Raw genomic sequence first — 17991 nt, forward strand, 5'->3', positions numbered from 1 at the left:
GATTCAAAATGCTTTGAGACAGGTACTCCTCTGTCAGGGAGGAAATCAGAGCAGGCCAAAGAATAGCAGTGTAGATTTATGGTTGACACACTTGCCTTTTACATGAGGGAATTACCCTCTCCTCTCCATGCCACTGAAGCCTGCAATCCCAGTGACAGCCACTGTGCAAGCCATTAAGGATGGCTTTTATACCACAGCCAGAGTCATCATTAACAAGAGAAACATTGGAGAAAACTCACATGGAGCTTTCCCTTCTAGAAATGCATGAAGGTGGCACAGAGCTGGAGAAGTTGAAAGCAATGCCAGTTTCCAGCAGACTCCCTGAGTGGGGACAGCACACACAGGCTGTGTCTGTGACCAGCCCAGGATACAATTCAGAGTAAGAGCACGAGCTGAAGCAGGGAGTCTGTGGGAGCTCACAACTCCTCCAGAAGTCAGGGCTGCAGAGGTACTTGGAGAATAGACAGGAGTGACATGGCAGGGTATTAGTCAGAGCCAGACAGCTCGTGTGTCTGAACACCGTGACATTACCTCAGAGATTTCAGCAAACTGAGCATTGGCTTGGCAGCATTTCTCTGCTGTCTCCATAGCAACTTCATAGTTATCCACAAAGGCCCGGTACACTCCCAGCTGGCTGGCCTGCAGGAAGCAAAACAAAATATAATAAATGCTGTGGAAGAAGGCAGTTTGGGATGGTCAGTCTTGGTATCCAGTGACCAGGTCATGTTTCTTTCACACCTAACAACTGCAGGGAATGCTGAGCAGGCCCAGAACGACATCTCTGACCTCTCAACTTTGTAACTTTGTCCAACCAGCACTTGTGCCCCCATGTTCCACCTCTATGCTGAACAAGTTTACTTGTGAAGGATGTGAAAGCCTATGAGAGTGACACATCCTTATTTCTGACATCTATTTTTCCCTTCTAAACTGCCAGATTAGTATCTATTAATATTGCAGCTCATTGATGTAACTGGAGCTGCTGGCTTTTTGCCACAACATATGAATCAGGGAGGAATGATTCAGCCCAACAGCACAAATGTGACCCCAGTAAGCTACTTGTTGGCCTTTGCATGGTGGATATACTAAATCAAACCCAGATAGTACCCATATCTGCCTCAGTGAGCACTATAATAAGGGCAGCAGAGTGCTGAAAACACAGAGGAGAGCAAGAGCACAATCTGTTTGGATGGCAGTGACTGGGGCACTAGGTGACAGAAAATGGCAGGTTTTTTCCAGCAGAAGAAATATGGAATTGGTCCAGAAGAGGATGGAACAGGCCTCAGAGTGCAGCAGTAAGTCATTATTACCACAGAGTCTTAGCATTGATCCCGTTTGCTGACTTAGGAACTTCAGCCATATTCATGCCAGAGAACACAAGATCCAGCATGGGAAATCCCTGGGTAGCCTCCAAGCTTGTCTGGAGTGCAGAGCTGGCTTTGTGCTGCAGAGCTGCCAGGCTGGACTGGGCACACCTTGGCAGCCCGAGCCCCTAGGGCCAGGCAGCAGCCGAGGGTGCAGCAAGGAGACTTTGCCAGGGGGCTGCACTCACCTCAGCACCGCTGCACCAGACGTGCAAGAGGCAGAGCAGGGAACTTCCCCACTGCTCCTTCCCTCTCCTGCTCTCTCTCATAACCATTGTGCTCCCCACTCTCTGTGGAGCTTTGTGCCAAAGGTGATGGAAGAGAAAAAAGCCACTCCCAGGACAATATTCCCTGCACAAATGAACAGCCCTGTTAACAGGGCTGAGAAACAGTGAGCTATTTCCTAGGTAACATTTTACTGAAAGACTAGAAACCAATCTCAACCCTTATACAAAATTACACAGTTATGAATGAAGCTGAAGAAAACTGTGCTCACTTATACCAAGTATGACCCCAGCAGCATGGAGAGAATGAAATCTGTATTTGCCACTGAGGCACAATCCTGTGAAGAAGCTGCTGTTAGAATTACTGACCATTTGCAGGGTTTCTGCCATTCAGATTTGGATGATGCCAGCTAACATGGCAGAGCTTTAAAGTTTCTCCATTCCCATGCAGCTCTTTCACTTCCTGCCACTCCTGAACAGTCTTTCTAAGCTTTCATTTTCCTCCTCTGAATGTGTCATCACAAAGACATCTTTTTCATTAAAAACTGAGCTTCCAACGAAAGCAATAATGCTCACACACTGTTTTCATGCTGATTAATTTTTTTTTCAATTAAAAAGAAACCACTGAAAATGAAACAAGAGTTGGTAGAAATTGCTAGCTTTTGGATATTTTTTGTTTCTGAGGCCTATCAGTGAGCATGTTTGCTAAATATGTCTTCATTTCTAAAAAGAGCTCTAAAGAGTTTCCTTTCTAGCTATAAAAAAATATGTACAATATATTCTCCAAAAATGAGAAGCATATTTCACTCCCACACGCCTGGCATCTTTTCTTTTTCTCAACAGGAAAAGGTGTAATAACAGTCAATTTGATGTTGCAAATAGATCATACTTTGTGCCAGAACACACGGAATTCTAGAACTCTTTGCACATACTATCTGTAACTTCAATCTACTGTGCTGTGTTTTGCGTGAGTACAGAAAATTAATGTCCCCAGGGACATCTGGATATTTCAGTGTTTGTCATCAGACTGCATGACATGACCACAAGTAAACAAAAGATTTGATGTACATCCAGTGTAGATGCCTTATAAAGCCTGATGTTCTTGCTGTCTCTCTCATCTAGTTGCTTCCCAGTGCCTGCCAAGAATTATTAGCTTTATCTCATCCAACAAAGAGTTTGCAATTCCCACCACTGCTGTCCCAAACCACCCGAAACTAAAACTGCTATGCCAGCCCAAAGCCTCCTGCACCAGGGCAATTTGTTCCTTTGTTTCCAATGCTAATCCAACAAAATCAACAATTCTGTCACAAATGCAGAAAAATCAGGGGAACGTAAGAGCAGAGAAAGGGCTGAACTCCTGCACCTGAGATCAGCCAGCAACAAGAAATAGTCTGAAACAAAAGCCTGAGTAGGTGTGCAGTGAGTAGAGGGCTGCTGGACAGCCCTGCCAAGGAATACGTTCAGGTCTTCTCCAATTAGTGCTATTCCCATTGCTGCACCACACGTCCAGGGCAGCTTGTGAGGCTGCCACTTCCAGCAGCCTTCTGTGTCTGCTTCAGCACCCAGCAGCAGCTGGGTTTGTCCTCTCAAACCAGCTGCTCAAATTGCATACCGTGAACTCTTCACTAAGGCACCAGCTTGACCCTTCCTGGCTCAAACATGCTGGCAGTGAAAAGCAGATTCCTGTATTTTCATCTTGAGCTGCTGGCTTGTACAGAAAGCATCATCCTCCAGGCTAGCTCCCCCTGCTCCATAGGGGATGGGGCTGATGCTGGGCTACACAGCTGCTAACAATTGATGGACCCTGGTAAAGCACACTCCCCAGCCAATAAACCCCTCACTGGAATGTCACTCCCACCCTGAGAACCAGAGGCACCTCAGGAATGCAGAGCTTCTTTTCTTCTCTAAAAAGGAAAAAACCAGCTCCTTTAATCCTTTGCTCTCTGCACATGCTAGGGGAGAGGCTAAAGGGGCAAAAAAAACCTCCTAGAATGCAAACAATTTGTCATCTGGCTCAGAAACTCAGCAATTTTAATTCAACCTCAGGAATATGCTGTATATGTCTTTGTCCTTTTCTGCACTCAGAGAATTTTGTTGAGGTTGCTTGGAGGATTCTCAGCTGCAGGTTGACTGCATCAGCATAACAGCAAGGGGAACAGAAAGGCCAGGATAGTGGCAGAAAAGCAAAGCCAAGGGTGATGAGCATAAATGAGCACCAGGTAGAGCAAAGCACCAGAGAGAGAGGGAAGGATGTGTGGGGGAGTTCAACAGTAATGAGGAACACTTCACTGCTGGTGTTGAGAAGTTCACTTGGTAATACTGCCACCCTCCCATCTCCATCTAAAGGAAATGCTTTGCGGACTCTGCAGAAACTCTGGAGATTCAACATTTATGTGAAATTGTATTTATTTTACCACCACAGCTTGCTGCAGTCTTTAATTAAAGACAATGAAAGAGCCACTTTTGCTGTAGGGCCTCCCGTGCAGTGGCAAAGTGAGGAGGTGAGAAACCTCTCATCTATTCCAGCCTCAGACTCTGATCCCTTTGGTCCCTGCAGTCCCCAGAGGGAACCTCCAGCTCCTGTGAGATGGGTGAAGGGTACCAGCACCTGTGGTGATGGCAGCTGACTCACCAGCTTTTGGAAGAGGTCCCCAACACGTTGCTGGTGACTCCACTGCTGCACTCGGGGAAAGAGCCCATCATAGAATTCTTTATGGATCTCATAGAGCTCAGGCACTTTGAAGAATATTGTCTCAATCTGCTGACTGGTCAGCACGGGCTGGGAGGTGGTGGCAGCGGCTTTCAAAGGCTTCATAGGCTGAAATGAGGAAAGAAGGAAATAATTATCATGCAAACTATGAACATTCACCTTTGCCACACTGCAACACATCCCTCCATAGAGTTAGTTTTCATCCTAATGAAAAGTGAGACTTGCATTCACAGAACTCCTGAAAGCTAGACATGAACAAGTTTTCTCATGAGGATCAGCCATCCTTGGTAGGTGGCCCTGGATATTAATGCTGCAATTAAAATCCCTTTGCACTCCATTCCCCTAATCTCTGTCCAACTGTACAGCAACACGTAATAATTGGCACAGGATACTTAAAGAGAGCTCCTGGATACTGCCACATTAACAACTCCCAATCTCTGCTACATCCACTCCTTCCTTTAAGCCTCCCTCTCTACTGGAGGAGGAACCTTTTGCACCCAGCAACTTGTAACCCATGGTATGTGAAGCTCAGGAAAACTCTGGATAGAAGCAGCAGTGAGAATTCAAGTACCAGTGTTTGCACTGGCATCTGGCCCCAGCCTTACCAGCAGCAGGGCCTCCAGGTGGCTCAGGTAGGTTTCCTCACTGGCTAGGATTCCTGACAGGACCCATTTTCTCATCTCCAGGCCTTTCTCCAGGTCTGGCTCACTCTACAAAGAAGTTGTTTAGGACAAAAAAAAATTAAAAAAATAAAGAGCAAGTTGCAGGGAAAGTAAGAAAACACCCCAAGAATGAGGATGAAGAGTAAAAGACCAGTCAGTTGACCAGAGCACACTTGTTTTTTCGATTTACTTTCAGACTAAAAACCAAAACATCCACTTGTGCTCAGCATCTTGTTTCTAGACATATGCAAACATAAAACATTAAAGAAATTTTTATTTACCAGCAACCGATACCATTTAGATTATTTACAGTTTTCAGCTGTAGTCATCCAACAGTAGTGTTTCAATCAGGTGCCCAGACCTCTTCACAAAATTCAAAACATGGAACTTAAAAATTCAGAATTCATCCTTCTAAACAAATGTTAGGGCCCTTGTTCTGTGCAATGCCCTCCCTCCTTCCACAGGAGCTCTCCAAAGCTGCGTTTCTGTGAGCAGACAGGATCACTCCTCTGCACCTCCCCAGGTGTGCACGAACACGCCACGGTCACAGCCTGGCCTGGCTCCACAGGGATGTTCTTCCTCCCACTCTCTACTATTCCCCAAATCATTTTTCAGTGCCACCTAGCACAATGTCTATTTTTGTGAGAGGATGGAATAATCAGCATGGCTTGCAATGCACGTGCTGATTTTCTTATTGGGATCCCATGAAGGAGTTCTTAACCAAAACAACTGAAGAAAGAGAGGGGGAAAATGCCCCACATGACTACGTTCAAGGGCTAATGGAGAAGACTAGCATGAAGCCTTAAGAGAAGCAGTAATCCCTTCTGTTGAATTTCAATTATCCTTCCTCTCAAAACTGTTACCTGAAAAAGGGTTTAACCCGATAAAGTGAAACTGAGTCTTTCCAAAAATGCTAGAAAAAAAATTGGTCGAGCAAAGAAGGTTATAAATAATGAGAAACATCCCCCTTTTACAGAGTCCTATTCCCAGTTCTTTTTATTTCTGTTATTCACAGAAATAGCATTTTAAAACTCTTGCAGCCTTTTAAAGTTGTTAAATGTCTCTAAGAATAGAGTCAGAAGTTGGCTCTGAAAGAGTACATGCTTTTCAAGGGATTTGGGTAGGTTTTTTGGGGCTCCATCCTACTCTTAATATCCAGAGGAATCTTCAGCTTTTGATTTCCCAGTGGGAGGATCAGGAAGCAGAGCAGTTCACTCCACTCTAGTGACTGAGTATACAGTCCTATAGCTGCCCCTCAAAAAGCTCCCCTTAGGGTCCTCTGCAGATGTACAGATGAGGTACCTGGGCTAGAGGTTCAGTTTGCAGGAGCCATCGCATCCTGAGTGTGACTTTGAGCCTACGCACAACACAAAGAAAGAAACAGATCCTCACGATCCCAGATATTTCTGGATTCTGTCTCATCAATAACCAGCCTGATTTTCAAACAGTTTCATTAAATTTCACAAGCTATATTCTAGCCTAAAAGACTTGCAGCAACTTCTTCATAAAAATTTTGCAAGGTGTCAAACACCACCACCACCTCTTAAATAAAAGTGGCAGACAGAAGCTGTTCTAAGGAAATGAGTAAGATTTACACACAGATTAGGTAGTACATGGAAAGAAGAGCTTCTCTTTGCATCCCACCCTTCGGTGGCATTCAGTAAGAACCACGGTGCCTATTAAAATCTTGAAAGGGCATCTCAAAGAAGGCAGAAATTTTTAATTCACCAGTCTGTGTTCAGAAGACTTCAGAAGAACACAAGTGACAAACTACATGGTAAAATGAACACTGCACCAGACTCTGAGCATCCATGGACACCCGTGTGACTGGCATAGAAACGTTCAACAAGGCTGTGACCATTCCTTATGGTCTCTGTGCCAGGAGTGCCTGGATGTCCAGCTCGTGGACCATTTTGTAAGGCAAGGTACACACACGTAATCGAGACAGGCAGCCCCAAGATGGTTAACAAAGACTGCCTTCATCCAAAGAGGAAGGGATGTGGCAGCCCTGGTGCAAGAAAAACACAATTGCTCTTGGTTTCCAAAGATTTCTTACAACACTTACAAAAGAAGAAGTGCAGCTACACAAAGAAGCATTGAGAAAAACTAACAGTGCTCCAAAGTCCGCATGCTGAGGATGAGGTAACTGGTCAATATTGACACAGCACTATAATTGTCTTTACCGGGTTCTCTTGGAGGAGGTGAGGATTTAAAAACCAGCTGGGTATGTTTGTAACATCTGTAAAGAGCAGCACACAATGACAAGTTATTTAAATGACTTAAACTTCCCCATCACGACAGCGGCACAACAGTTTTCCTTAGAGCACTGAGAACAGTTTTCTCTTCACGAGTAAAAGCTTTAATTTACAGGCCAGCTCTTGCTGGGCACCGTCAGCTGACGGAGATGGAGATGGCATTTTCTGCCGGAATGGTAATTTCCTCCCTTTAAAAGAGATGTGCTTTCAGAGAGACAAACATCTCCCAGGACACACTGCAGGCCTTCCTTCCTGGCCATTACCACAAGGGCACTGTGCAAAGTCCAGTTTTGTCCTAAGCCTTTGTTAATAGGGGCATTTTTCCAAGTGTGATGCTTGCAGAAGTGCAGCCTCGGCCACGGGCAGCCAGGACACAGGGCAGGGCCTGGCTGTTTCATGCTCTGCACAGCCATTGCTCAAGAAACCCTCAGGGGAGCTGTTCCAGCAATCACAGGGCACATTACAAGATCTCCAATGCAGTACCTCAAATTTACATACAGCTTCCTCCAGTGTGAAAAGATGATCCCCTGCTCCTGCTGTGTCAGGGATCAATGCACCACCAGGGAGCTGCTCTGAGCATTGTGCTGCTGCTCCTGTTCCCTCCCGGGAGCTGTGTCCTGACAAGAGCTCCTGCTGAGGGAGGCCTTTGCTCACAGAGTCAGCTGGGGCTGCTGGAGTACGAGGAACATCTGGAAAACAGCCCCTGTGCTTCTTCAGCCTCAGGGTACTTTTAAGTCACACGTGTTATGAAATGTACTCCAAGACTCAGAAATCCACTTCGTGCCAACATCAGGAGGAAGAAGAGTAAGTTTATTATTTGGTATTACACCATTCCTCACTTACAGAGCTGGGAGCAGGCTCACCTGCTCGCCCAGAACAGGACAGCAGTGAGCAGGCAGAGACTGTGGGACTGTCCTCCCAGCCTGCACACACAGCAGCCAAGCTGTGATGCACCCTGGGCCAAGGGCATTTCTGCTTTGCCTGTGTCTGGCACAGAAGAGAAACAAAGAGCAACACTGATTCCAACAGCCTCACTGCCCCTCTGCTCCTGCTCTCCAGCCAGCACAGTTAAGAGGGAACATCCTGGGCATTGCTATCAAGCTTCCCACCACTACAGGGAGACCTGCCAAGGCTGAGGACTCCTTTTCCCTAACCTGGCAAGAAGGGAGCAGTCTGAAATCTTTGAGCTGCTTGTGGCAAGTGGAGGAGCTGGTACCACAGCTACCAGACCACAGAGGATGGGGAAAATACACCTATTACCAAAGTGCAGATGGGATGTTCCCAGCAGGAAGTGGGAGCAGCCTGTATTGGCAAACCCTAACCACTCAGCAGGGAGTGCCAGGTGGTCAGCAGTCCATCCCATCTTTCCTACCCAGCTTGGTTAGCCTGTTTTCCACTTGTACAAGTCTGACTGGTATTTCATGCTCTGACTGTCCCTGCCTCTTTGACGCCAGCATCCATGTCTAGCCTTTCTCCACTGCCCTCCCATCTTTTGGCTACCTCTCTACCCACGTTTCAGAGTAAGTCTTACAGGACTGTACTAGGGCAGCAGTCAGAGCATTCCTGTCTCCCTGCTGTGGGAGCTCCAGATCTGAACAAACAAGACATCAGTGCTTTGCTTCCACTCCTCATGAACTACGTTTAAAAAAAACCAAAACAATAAGGAAGGTGGAAAGCAGGCTACAGGAAATTACACAGGTATCTCATGCCCATAAGATCCTGGTGTTCTCCTCTCTTCTCAATTGGGTGATGCTTTTTGCTATTCCAAAGCCTTAAAAACCAAAAGATTGAGTCACAGTGCAATCTTGCAACCTGAACCGCGGCCAGTGAGAGGGGTTGGAAGCTCTGGAGATATCAGAGAGCACATGCTGGCCCCGAGCCACGGCTGGGCTGAATGTGTTTACAGCTTGTCAGCCTAAGTATTTTAGTTTACTAACCAGGTTGGCATTGTGTGCTGTGTTCAATTACTGCGAGGCTGACATTCACCAGCTCCAAGGTTTAGACAGATTCAGCTCCTCCTGACTCTGGTTCAAGAACTCGGGGCTTCCTGGTTCTTGTTTAAATTAACAGCAATAATTGTTTTCTTGCAAATGTTCAAAGAGCACAGATTAAGAATCTAGAAACCACAATACGTAAGATTTTGCAAAGAGGTTGCTGCTGACACAGCTCTTTAAAGAGAATCAGGGATTCAAAGTGGGTGTTTAAAAGGCACTTTAACTCTTCCTTTGGTACAGGCTGTTCATACACCATGCAATGAATGTGTTCAAAGGCAAGGTTTCCCATAAGGACAGCTCACAATCTCATACAGAAGCTGCCAGCTTACCAAGGAGAAAAACATTCTGTTCAATTTTTAAAGTGTAAATATGTTTGAAAGCTTCTGCTGGAGGTGTCTCATTGTCCTGGTGATATTAAATGGGGCAAATTCTGTAATCAAGCCAATCATGCTCCATGTGGGGAGGGGAAGCAGCAGGGAGAGGAGCCAACATTATTTATAACACCAGTACTGGTGTGCCAGCTCTCCTCAGGAAGGGCTTACATCCAGGCAGAGCCTTAAGGAGCAAAGAATTGGAGAATAAAAAGGAAAAGCTTCATCTGTTGAGGGTGGTGAGGGGAAAGTGACAGTAAAACAAAACAAACAAACCAATTCAAATACTGAGAGGAAGAAAGGAGAATGATTAGGAAATGCTGGAGGGGGAAGGACATGCTAGCAAGAGTAGTACCAAGAGGAGCAGTAATCCCATTTACTGTGTAGCTTCAGAGGTCAGCTTCTCTGCGTCCCCTTGGGACCAAGCTAGGAGCAAAAGCCACAACCTGCTCTGCCACAGTCCTGCTCTTGCTGAGCTGGCAGACAGCAGGAACAAAGGGACCTGATCTGAGGACAGGTAATGGCTGCCAATGCTGCACCAATCATGGATGCACAGCAGAAAAAGAAAGAGAAATTCTACCTGAAAGCCTGTAAGCACCAGCCAATTTCTCCTCCAAACAGGACAGACAGTAGGAAATAGAAAGTAGTAGCAGGAGTTTAGCACTCCTGCCTCCCTTGCTTTGATATATGCAAGAATTGGAAAGATGTGTTTCGTCAAAAACTCATCTTTTAAATTCCTGAGAAGGAATTCTCCTCATTTCCTGGGGCAGTGGAATGAGCTTTACTTTTCCACTGCCTGCCCTGCACCCACCTCCACAGAGCTCCACAAACGTCCCTGAGCCTGCCTCTGCTGGGGAGCATCCCCAAAGGCCGTTCCTGTTTCTGCACTTCCCAGGCTGCAACCTCTCCTCACATGAGGAGCAGCACCAGGATGACAGTGAGTGAGGCTTCCCCCTTCTCCCAGCCTTCTTTAGCTTCCAGGCTGCAAGCTCCCCACCCCAGAGCTCCTGGCAGTGACTCTTCTCTTCTGAACAGTGTCAGTCACTGCGTTTCCAGCTGGGCCTACACCTTCCTGTGGCCTAATACTGTACCAAGCTCTTCCTCTGTCCTCCTCTAACTTAATCCAGGTATTTGCTCTTCACCCTCACTGTATGGGAAAAACAGACACATTCTTTCTGGAAATGAATTATCACTATTTTTTACCAACAGTCTGACACTTTCTGAAGCTACCAGCACTGTCTTATTTGGCAAACATTTGGGCTGACATTTTCCAAGAGAGGTTTCCAGAATTTCTGTAAAGTTCAATCGTAACAGTTCAGCTGTTACAGAAAGGAAGGTTTGGGAAAATTAAATCTCTTCTCAAGTTAAATAAACAAACATCTCAAGCATTAGTGGAACCTATTTCTCCTTTTTCCATTGCTCCTGTAGGCTTGCTTCAGAGCAAAGTTTGGCAAAAGCACAGGTTTTATGGCAGGACATGCATCAGAAGCCCAGCCTGGGATTCTAGAAGAGCCAGAAGAAATGGAGCGAGTTGGGTCAGACTCTACAAACATTTGTTAAGACCTCCTTTCCACACAAATGACAAATCAAGGGCTGCTGAGGTCCACACTCCAAACAGCTCTGATGCTTGTCCCTCTCTGGGTCACAGACAAAACCAAGGCCAGTGCAGCCTTGTTCTCCTCCTTGGACAGCAACAGTTTGAGCAGTGGGCAGGCAAGAGGTGGAATGGGAACACCCCAGCTGTGGCTGCAGTGGCACAGTTTGGGGGCAGAGCAGGCAGCATCTCCTCATCTGCTCAGAAGATACAGGCGGTAGGAGGGAGTAGAAAACACTGTCCAGGTGCAAAGTGTAAACACCACAAACCTCTGGAAGTCAGCTGCAACCCTCAGTTCTTGGAATAGAATGTGCTGGGAGCTGGTCTCCCTACACACTGAGGGAACAGCAGGGAGCTCCTTCACAAGCAGTCCAGGAGGTTTCCCTTCATTCTCTTCTAGCAAGAGACACTGCTGCTGGCACTCTGCACTTGGTGGCTGGACAGAGTAAGTGAGCCCTGATGTGCTACCAAGCATGGGCTACAGCTGCTCTAGGGAGGTGGAAGAACTCAGTCAAACACCTGGCAGAAAAGTACAAAGCTCAGAACAAGCCCATAAAATAAGTCAAAGCAAAATGCCCTCAATATTCAGATAGCAACAATGCAGTCCCCAAGAGGCCCCATGGATGAGGCAGATAAACCAGAAGAAATGATAAATATCTGGCAGATAAATCCCAGCAGAATGCTCAATGCCTGTGTGATGATAAGTGAATTACTTAGATTTATATTTATTAAAAATAAATTTAAAATATCATTCTTTGCTACATTTTCCATTTTCTGGGGGTGTGACTGGAGTGCTGTTAACTCTCGGTTGCAATGTGAAATGAAAGGAATTTTACTTTAATGTGAAGAAAGCTGTGTTAAAAGTCAGAACCCGGTTTTGCAGAACATTCCACGTCTCACATTAAACACCCAAAATTAGCAGATGCTTCTCCCATAACCTGTCTGCCCTGATTGCCTGTGGTTAGTGAACATATCATCCTGTTATCTCACAGGAACACTGCAAGGACAATTAAGACCTGTGTGCCATTCCAGCTGTATCTGGACTTAATGGAAATGAACACTGTTGTACCCAGACTGGAGTCTGCAGTGTCCTGTAAATAAGGTGCAGCTCTGGAAATGAAATATTGAATCCAGTGAGTACCATTCACTGTAGCCACTGCACAGTGCAGGAGCCCACAGGAAAGATGGGACAATTGAGTAACTCAAAGTTATCATAATGATTCAAGAGTTCTTAACTTCTAATGACTTTACCTTAATGTTTTGCCATGATGTATGCAGGGCATGCACTGTGCTGCTGCATACAGTTCACTTCACTTCCAGATTCTGGCCATAAAAATAATCTGAAATTTTCAGAAGCAACTGCAGACACCTCAGTTAAAATTAAAAGGGTAAGAAGACAAATTTAAAAGCAAACACATCTAAACAAAACACATTTTCTGCTAATCAAGTTTAGTATGAAAGAAAATGGAAGAGACATGTCCTGGTGTTTCTGGTCCAACACATGCTATCTGTTTGGCTCAGCAGTGTGTTTGACACTTAACTTTGTTACTGATGTCTTTCCCACTATAGCTGAAAACACAGCTCAGCAAAAGCCATCTCACAGCTCATGGTGACTGAAAGCTTAACTTGCTTGGGATATACCTGGATATAAATTAGTCTCTTTCTGCTTCTCATGGACTGTCCAGGGATTGTCATCTGGGGACTGATTACACACAGGATCAACTGAATCTGCTGAAGTTCATGATTAGAAGTCCAATCTGTATCAGGACCCCTCTTTCTTTTGGAAGCCATGAAACATCTTTTTATAGTCAGAGAAAATAAAGCAGCAATTTATGTTAAAAATGATTTTTGAAGAAGCAGCCTTCAAGCATCACTAAAGTAACTTTTAAATTAACTACTGTTAAATGCTTATGAGTCAACATTCAAACAAATAAAGAAAAAAATTAACTATTAGGCAGTGTCTCCTCCAGGCCTCCAGTCACGGGCACTGTCATAACTGGTTCTTTGAAGATAACTCTCAGCCATGTGTAGTCACACAGTGTTTTTTCCTTCATCGTGAGAAACATAACCTGAAAATCTCAAGCCAACATTAAAACGGTTTTGGAGTTTTTTTTGAATCTACTAATGATAATTTCTTCACTCAAAAGCCTCTTACATATCACAAGAATTCTCACCTTGAGAGATAAGAAAGCATCTCAAAATGAATACACTAAAGCATAAGCAGCTAACTAGATTCTACACTTTACAGTCAAATAAAATTAAGCAAACACCAACAATATATCTACTTGATAATGCTTTAAGAGATCTTGACAATGAATTTTATAAATGAGAAACAACAAGGACACTGTATCAGGAAGGATTCTTAGCCTAGAATCCATCCTGGAAGAAGTAAGCATGGCTTGTGACAGTAACCAACAGAGAGCAGGAGGATGTGTATAATGATGGTTGACTTGCCTTTTGATGCAAGATAAATAAAACTGCCTGATAATGGTGATGGTGTTGATTTACATGTACAGTGATATCTCTAAAATATCCATAATTATCTTCCATGATACCTTAATTAACAGGAAAGAACAATATAAAGGCAACACATAAGTTAAAACACTTGGATGAGAGATTTCAAAGTGTCATTTATAATGTGGGAATTTGAGATTGGCACATTTTCTTAGTAGTACTGTAAGAAGGAAGTGACAGTTGTCTTTGTGCTATTGAACATCTTTATGAATGATCTGGGGAACCCAAGAGTTTGAAAATGACAAAAATATTCAGGAAAAAATCAACTTGGGACTCAAGTGTTCTGCAATCTATTGCAAAAGGATAAAAAGAAACAAAAGGTTGAAAGTCAAAGAGACTAATCCAAGCTGAAACTAAGATATTTTGGATTGTGAAGACAGCAGAGCCAAGAGTTCTTTACCAAGGCATGCAGACGACACAATACCAAGAATATTGTAAAACCAAAAATAGAATTTTTCCTGAAGTTTCAAGCTATAGCCATGCTACTGAACCTGAAGCAAAACCAAAGCAAGGTAGACTGAAGGGCCACGTTAAGCCACAGGTCAGGCAAGGCAGCCCCTTCTGTATTTTTAATCTAGATAATTGATTATATAGACAGCTATTTAGTGAATAGTCAAATCCATTACAAGTAGCGGCCATCTCCCACCCAAAGTCACCATTTCAGAGCTGGCATTTTAAATTATTTTTATTCCATTTTCACAGGGTGAGGGAAATAGATCTTCCAGATGCTTGATCAAAACCCTTAACCTACCTGAAAATAACTTTTATCTTCCTTGTGAAAGGCAATGACAACTCACATGCAGAGACGTATGAACGTGTTTTGGTCCACAGCCTCCTTTCCAAAATATCTGCTATTTAGAGACCCTCTGAACTGCAATTAGTCACCAATTCTCTCCATTAAAATGCACAAAGGGCTCAAAAATCATATACACAACTATTGTATTTGCAGGGAAGCCCCGATGAGGGCAGGAATGATGCATCTGACTCCATGTTCTCAGAAGGCTAATTTATTACTTTATGATACTATATTATATTAAAGAACACTATACTATACTGTACTAAAGAATACAGAAAAGACACTTACAGAAGGCTAAAAGATAATAATGAAAACTCCTGACTCTTTCCAGAGCCCAAACACAACTTGGCCCCAATTGGCCAATGAGTGAAAACAACTCACAGCAGAACCCAATAAAACAATCACCTGTGGGTAAACAACCCCCAAACACATTCCACACGAGCACAACACAAGAGAAGCAAATGAGATAAGGATTGTTTTCCTTTTCTCTGAGGCTTCTCAGCTTCTCAGGAGAAAAATCCTGGGCGAAGGAATTTTTTCAGAGAATGTGAATGCCACACACAACATGGAGCCCTGAAGTTAGGCTAAAATAAAATGTACAAGGTACAACACCAGGCAGTGCTGTGTTACGCTGGGTGATGCCCCACAGCACTGGCAGTCCCCGTCTGTCCCCCACTAAGCCCGACCACCCTGGCAGTGCCGCAAGGCTTTGCTGGGAGCAGGGAGGCAGGGAAGGACTCACAGATTTGGTGGATTCCAGGGAGCCCGAGGACAGCGTGTCGCGGCTGCCGCGGCTCTTGGAGCTGAGGTGTGGCGAGGAGGACGGCGAGTCGTCGATGTAGGGCATCATGTCATGGTGCCGCCGCTGCTCCTCGGCGCGGTCAGCATCGTACGCGTAGCCCGGCGGGGTCCCCCCGAACGGGGCATCTGCAAAACACAGCACAGGCTCTGCTCAGCCAGGGCACGGCCCCACGCCTCCTGGGGTCACTTATCAGGAAACCCAAAGTGAAACACATGTCAAGGAGAGGAGTAAATATAATGAAATTCACGTTGTCACCAAAAGTTCATTTCACTTATTCTAAGTCCTAAAAGGCAAAGTCCTTTCTTGAGTTAGTTGCCATTTAATTACAGCTCTTTCCCTCACATCTTCCTTCAAAAGCGTTAGCATCAAAATAAATGATGGTTCATTTATTGCTGGCTCCATAAAAGTTACCAGTCTGGATTTAGGAATCTACTGGGTAACAGACTCTGGGTTTTCTGCCAATCAAGATCAGATTATACCCCTGCCAGTTTAGGTAAGACAGGCAATACATAACTCAGGGGAGAACTGTAACTCTCTCCATATCTCTCCGCAGCAAGAAGAGTAGGAAAGAAAGGTCCTCCATGTCAAGTGAACCAACCTACTGACAAAAATAAAATCCTAAAAGGTCCTTTTCTGTTGGCTGCCCCTCCTCCTATTTTGAGCTTAACCCCTTAAACAAATAAACAAACCACCACACTGTTCCCTTCTATACATCCCGTCTCCCCTCCTCCAAAAAGCCCTAAAACAACACATCCAAAACACAAGCAGGAAAGGATGGTGGTATGAAGAGTCAAGCTAACCATTACTGCATGAGACAGCAATGAACTTCTGCAGGAAAAATGAGTAGCAAAACTGGTTATGGCATCTTTAGTTGCTGTGTACAGAGACTGCTCCTGCAAAAATCTGTAACAAGGACACACACTGAGCAGCTCCTTCTAGCATAAGGTAAAGGCTTTTCATCTCTCTGCACAAAGAAATATTCACAGAGGAGCCAAACTTGGTGTCTACACAGTGACACCACACCACGATCTCCAGGGGCCTGTGAAGCACCTTCACCTGCCGATGGCCAGCAGTGTCCTGTGTGTGACAGTAACAGCCACGCACGGGCCACTGCCCACAAAATGGCAGAGCTGTTCCCCCTCTTTCAGCTGCAAGTCATAGAATGCCACCCTGCTCCCCAGACTGAAAAATAACCCCAAGGAGATCAGCTAGATCTGCCTTTACAAAAACCAGCGAGCCTTATGGAAGACAAAGCCATAAAAAAAGGAAAAACAGTTACACTTGAATACAAGTAGAAACAATTTTTTTTTCACAAATATCCAGGTTCTGCTAAAATAATAAGCAGCTGCTGCCAAGCATACTAATAATCCTGTTACACATCACTAAGGCAGGGTGGAGGAGTAACATTTTAAAGCCCACTTTCCTCCCTCACAGTAAACTCAGTTAAAGCATGACTCATTTCAGTAAAAGATGTGAACTTTATGTGGAACAGAATAAAACTTGATCTATGTGGCTTTTTCAGGAGGGAGAGCTGGTCTGGGAATTTACACAAACAATTTACTGAAAACCCAACAATAAACTCACTGTAGATGTGAGCCTCTGTCTCAGCTTGTACCAAATGCCACCCAGCTAAGTAACAGCCTGGTACAAGGCCTTGAGGCTGCTGAAGGACTGCGGCAATATTATTTTAACAAACTCAGTGAGTTTTATGTCACCCACCTGCTCAAATTATTACTTTGTGCTCAAGCTCTCAGAGTTCCTCAAAAGACTTGTTAGACTGTGCACAATCACAGCAACAAGAGGGAAGGTGGTATCTGTTTTCTGGAAGGAACTTTGGTCTAGATGTTGGAGTCCACAACCATTCAGAAAACACCATGTAAGTTGATTTGCTGAACAGCAGCTTGAAGGGGAGTTGCTGAAAACAGGAAAAACCCAAGAAACCTGTGTGATACATCACTGACAACTGAACATGGGTGTTAGCCAAGGAGGAACATCAGTACTAGGCACTTCCACTGGTCTCAAGCCCACTCAAGGAAGAGTTCCTATTTCCTGCAGGAGTTTCTTCAAACTATTCTTATCCAAACCCATTTCCCCGCACTCCTGCAGTAACAAGACCAAGTCGCTGCATGGAAATGAAGGCAGGAATATTTTTTTCACTCCCAGTGCTCACTCTCAAAATGAATAGTTTGCTCCACTTTTCTTAGTGGGGGAGTAAATGCAGACTAAAATACATCAGCAGAAAGGCTTGCAGTGAATAACAGTATTTCCACTTTCTCCAGCTAAAAACCAGCTTCACACTTCTACCTCCCAGAACGAGTTCTGTCTCCTACTGCACAGGAAAACCTTTACCTGAAACTGGAGGAAATGCCAGGTGGAGGATCAGCTCAGAGGGATATTTATTCCTTGCTTTGCAATAAGATTCAGTCTACCTTTGAATCACTTTGTCTCCCTAGCCATAAAAAAGAAAATAAGTCATCTCACAAATCTATCAGTGTCACAGACTGCTATGAGATCTGTTCATAAAGTCCCACACAGAATTTAAAACTTTATTTCTGTATCCTCCAGGGATTCTTCACACATTAATAAGCTCAGAAGTAGTTATAATCCTTCTTCTTCCTATTATTGCTGGATGCAGCACTGAAATCTACCTACAGAGATTTTAATTATCTCAAAGGCAGAAAGACCTTCTTGCTTTTATATGCCATTTT

General features: G+C 44.6%; 1 protein-coding gene across 4 annotated transcripts in view; it reads right to left on the reverse strand.

Moving 5' to 3' along the window:
* BCR (BCR activator of RhoGEF and GTPase) overlaps positions 1-17991 on the reverse strand; it is a 99813-nt gene that overhangs the window by 37034 nt on the left and 44788 nt on the right. For all 4 annotated transcript variants that reach the window (XM_038152640.1, XM_038152637.1, XM_038152639.1 and 1 more), the window contains 4 exons: positions 15224-15408; positions 4901-5005; positions 4218-4403; positions 532-639 (listed from right to left, as the gene is read on the reverse strand). In XM_038152640.1, the coding sequence (XP_038008568.1) occupies positions 532-639; positions 4218-4403; positions 4901-5005; positions 15224-15331 (507 nt within the window). In that variant the 5' untranslated portion in view covers positions 15332-15408. The remainder of the gene's footprint in view (positions 1-531; positions 640-4217; positions 4404-4900; positions 5006-15223; positions 15409-17991) is intronic.

Source organism: Motacilla alba, chromosome 15 (assembly GCF_015832195.1).
Source record: "Motacilla alba alba isolate MOTALB_02 chromosome 15, Motacilla_alba_V1.0_pri, whole genome shotgun sequence".
Lineage (NCBI taxonomy): Eukaryota > Metazoa > Chordata > Aves > Passeriformes > Motacillidae > Motacilla > Motacilla alba.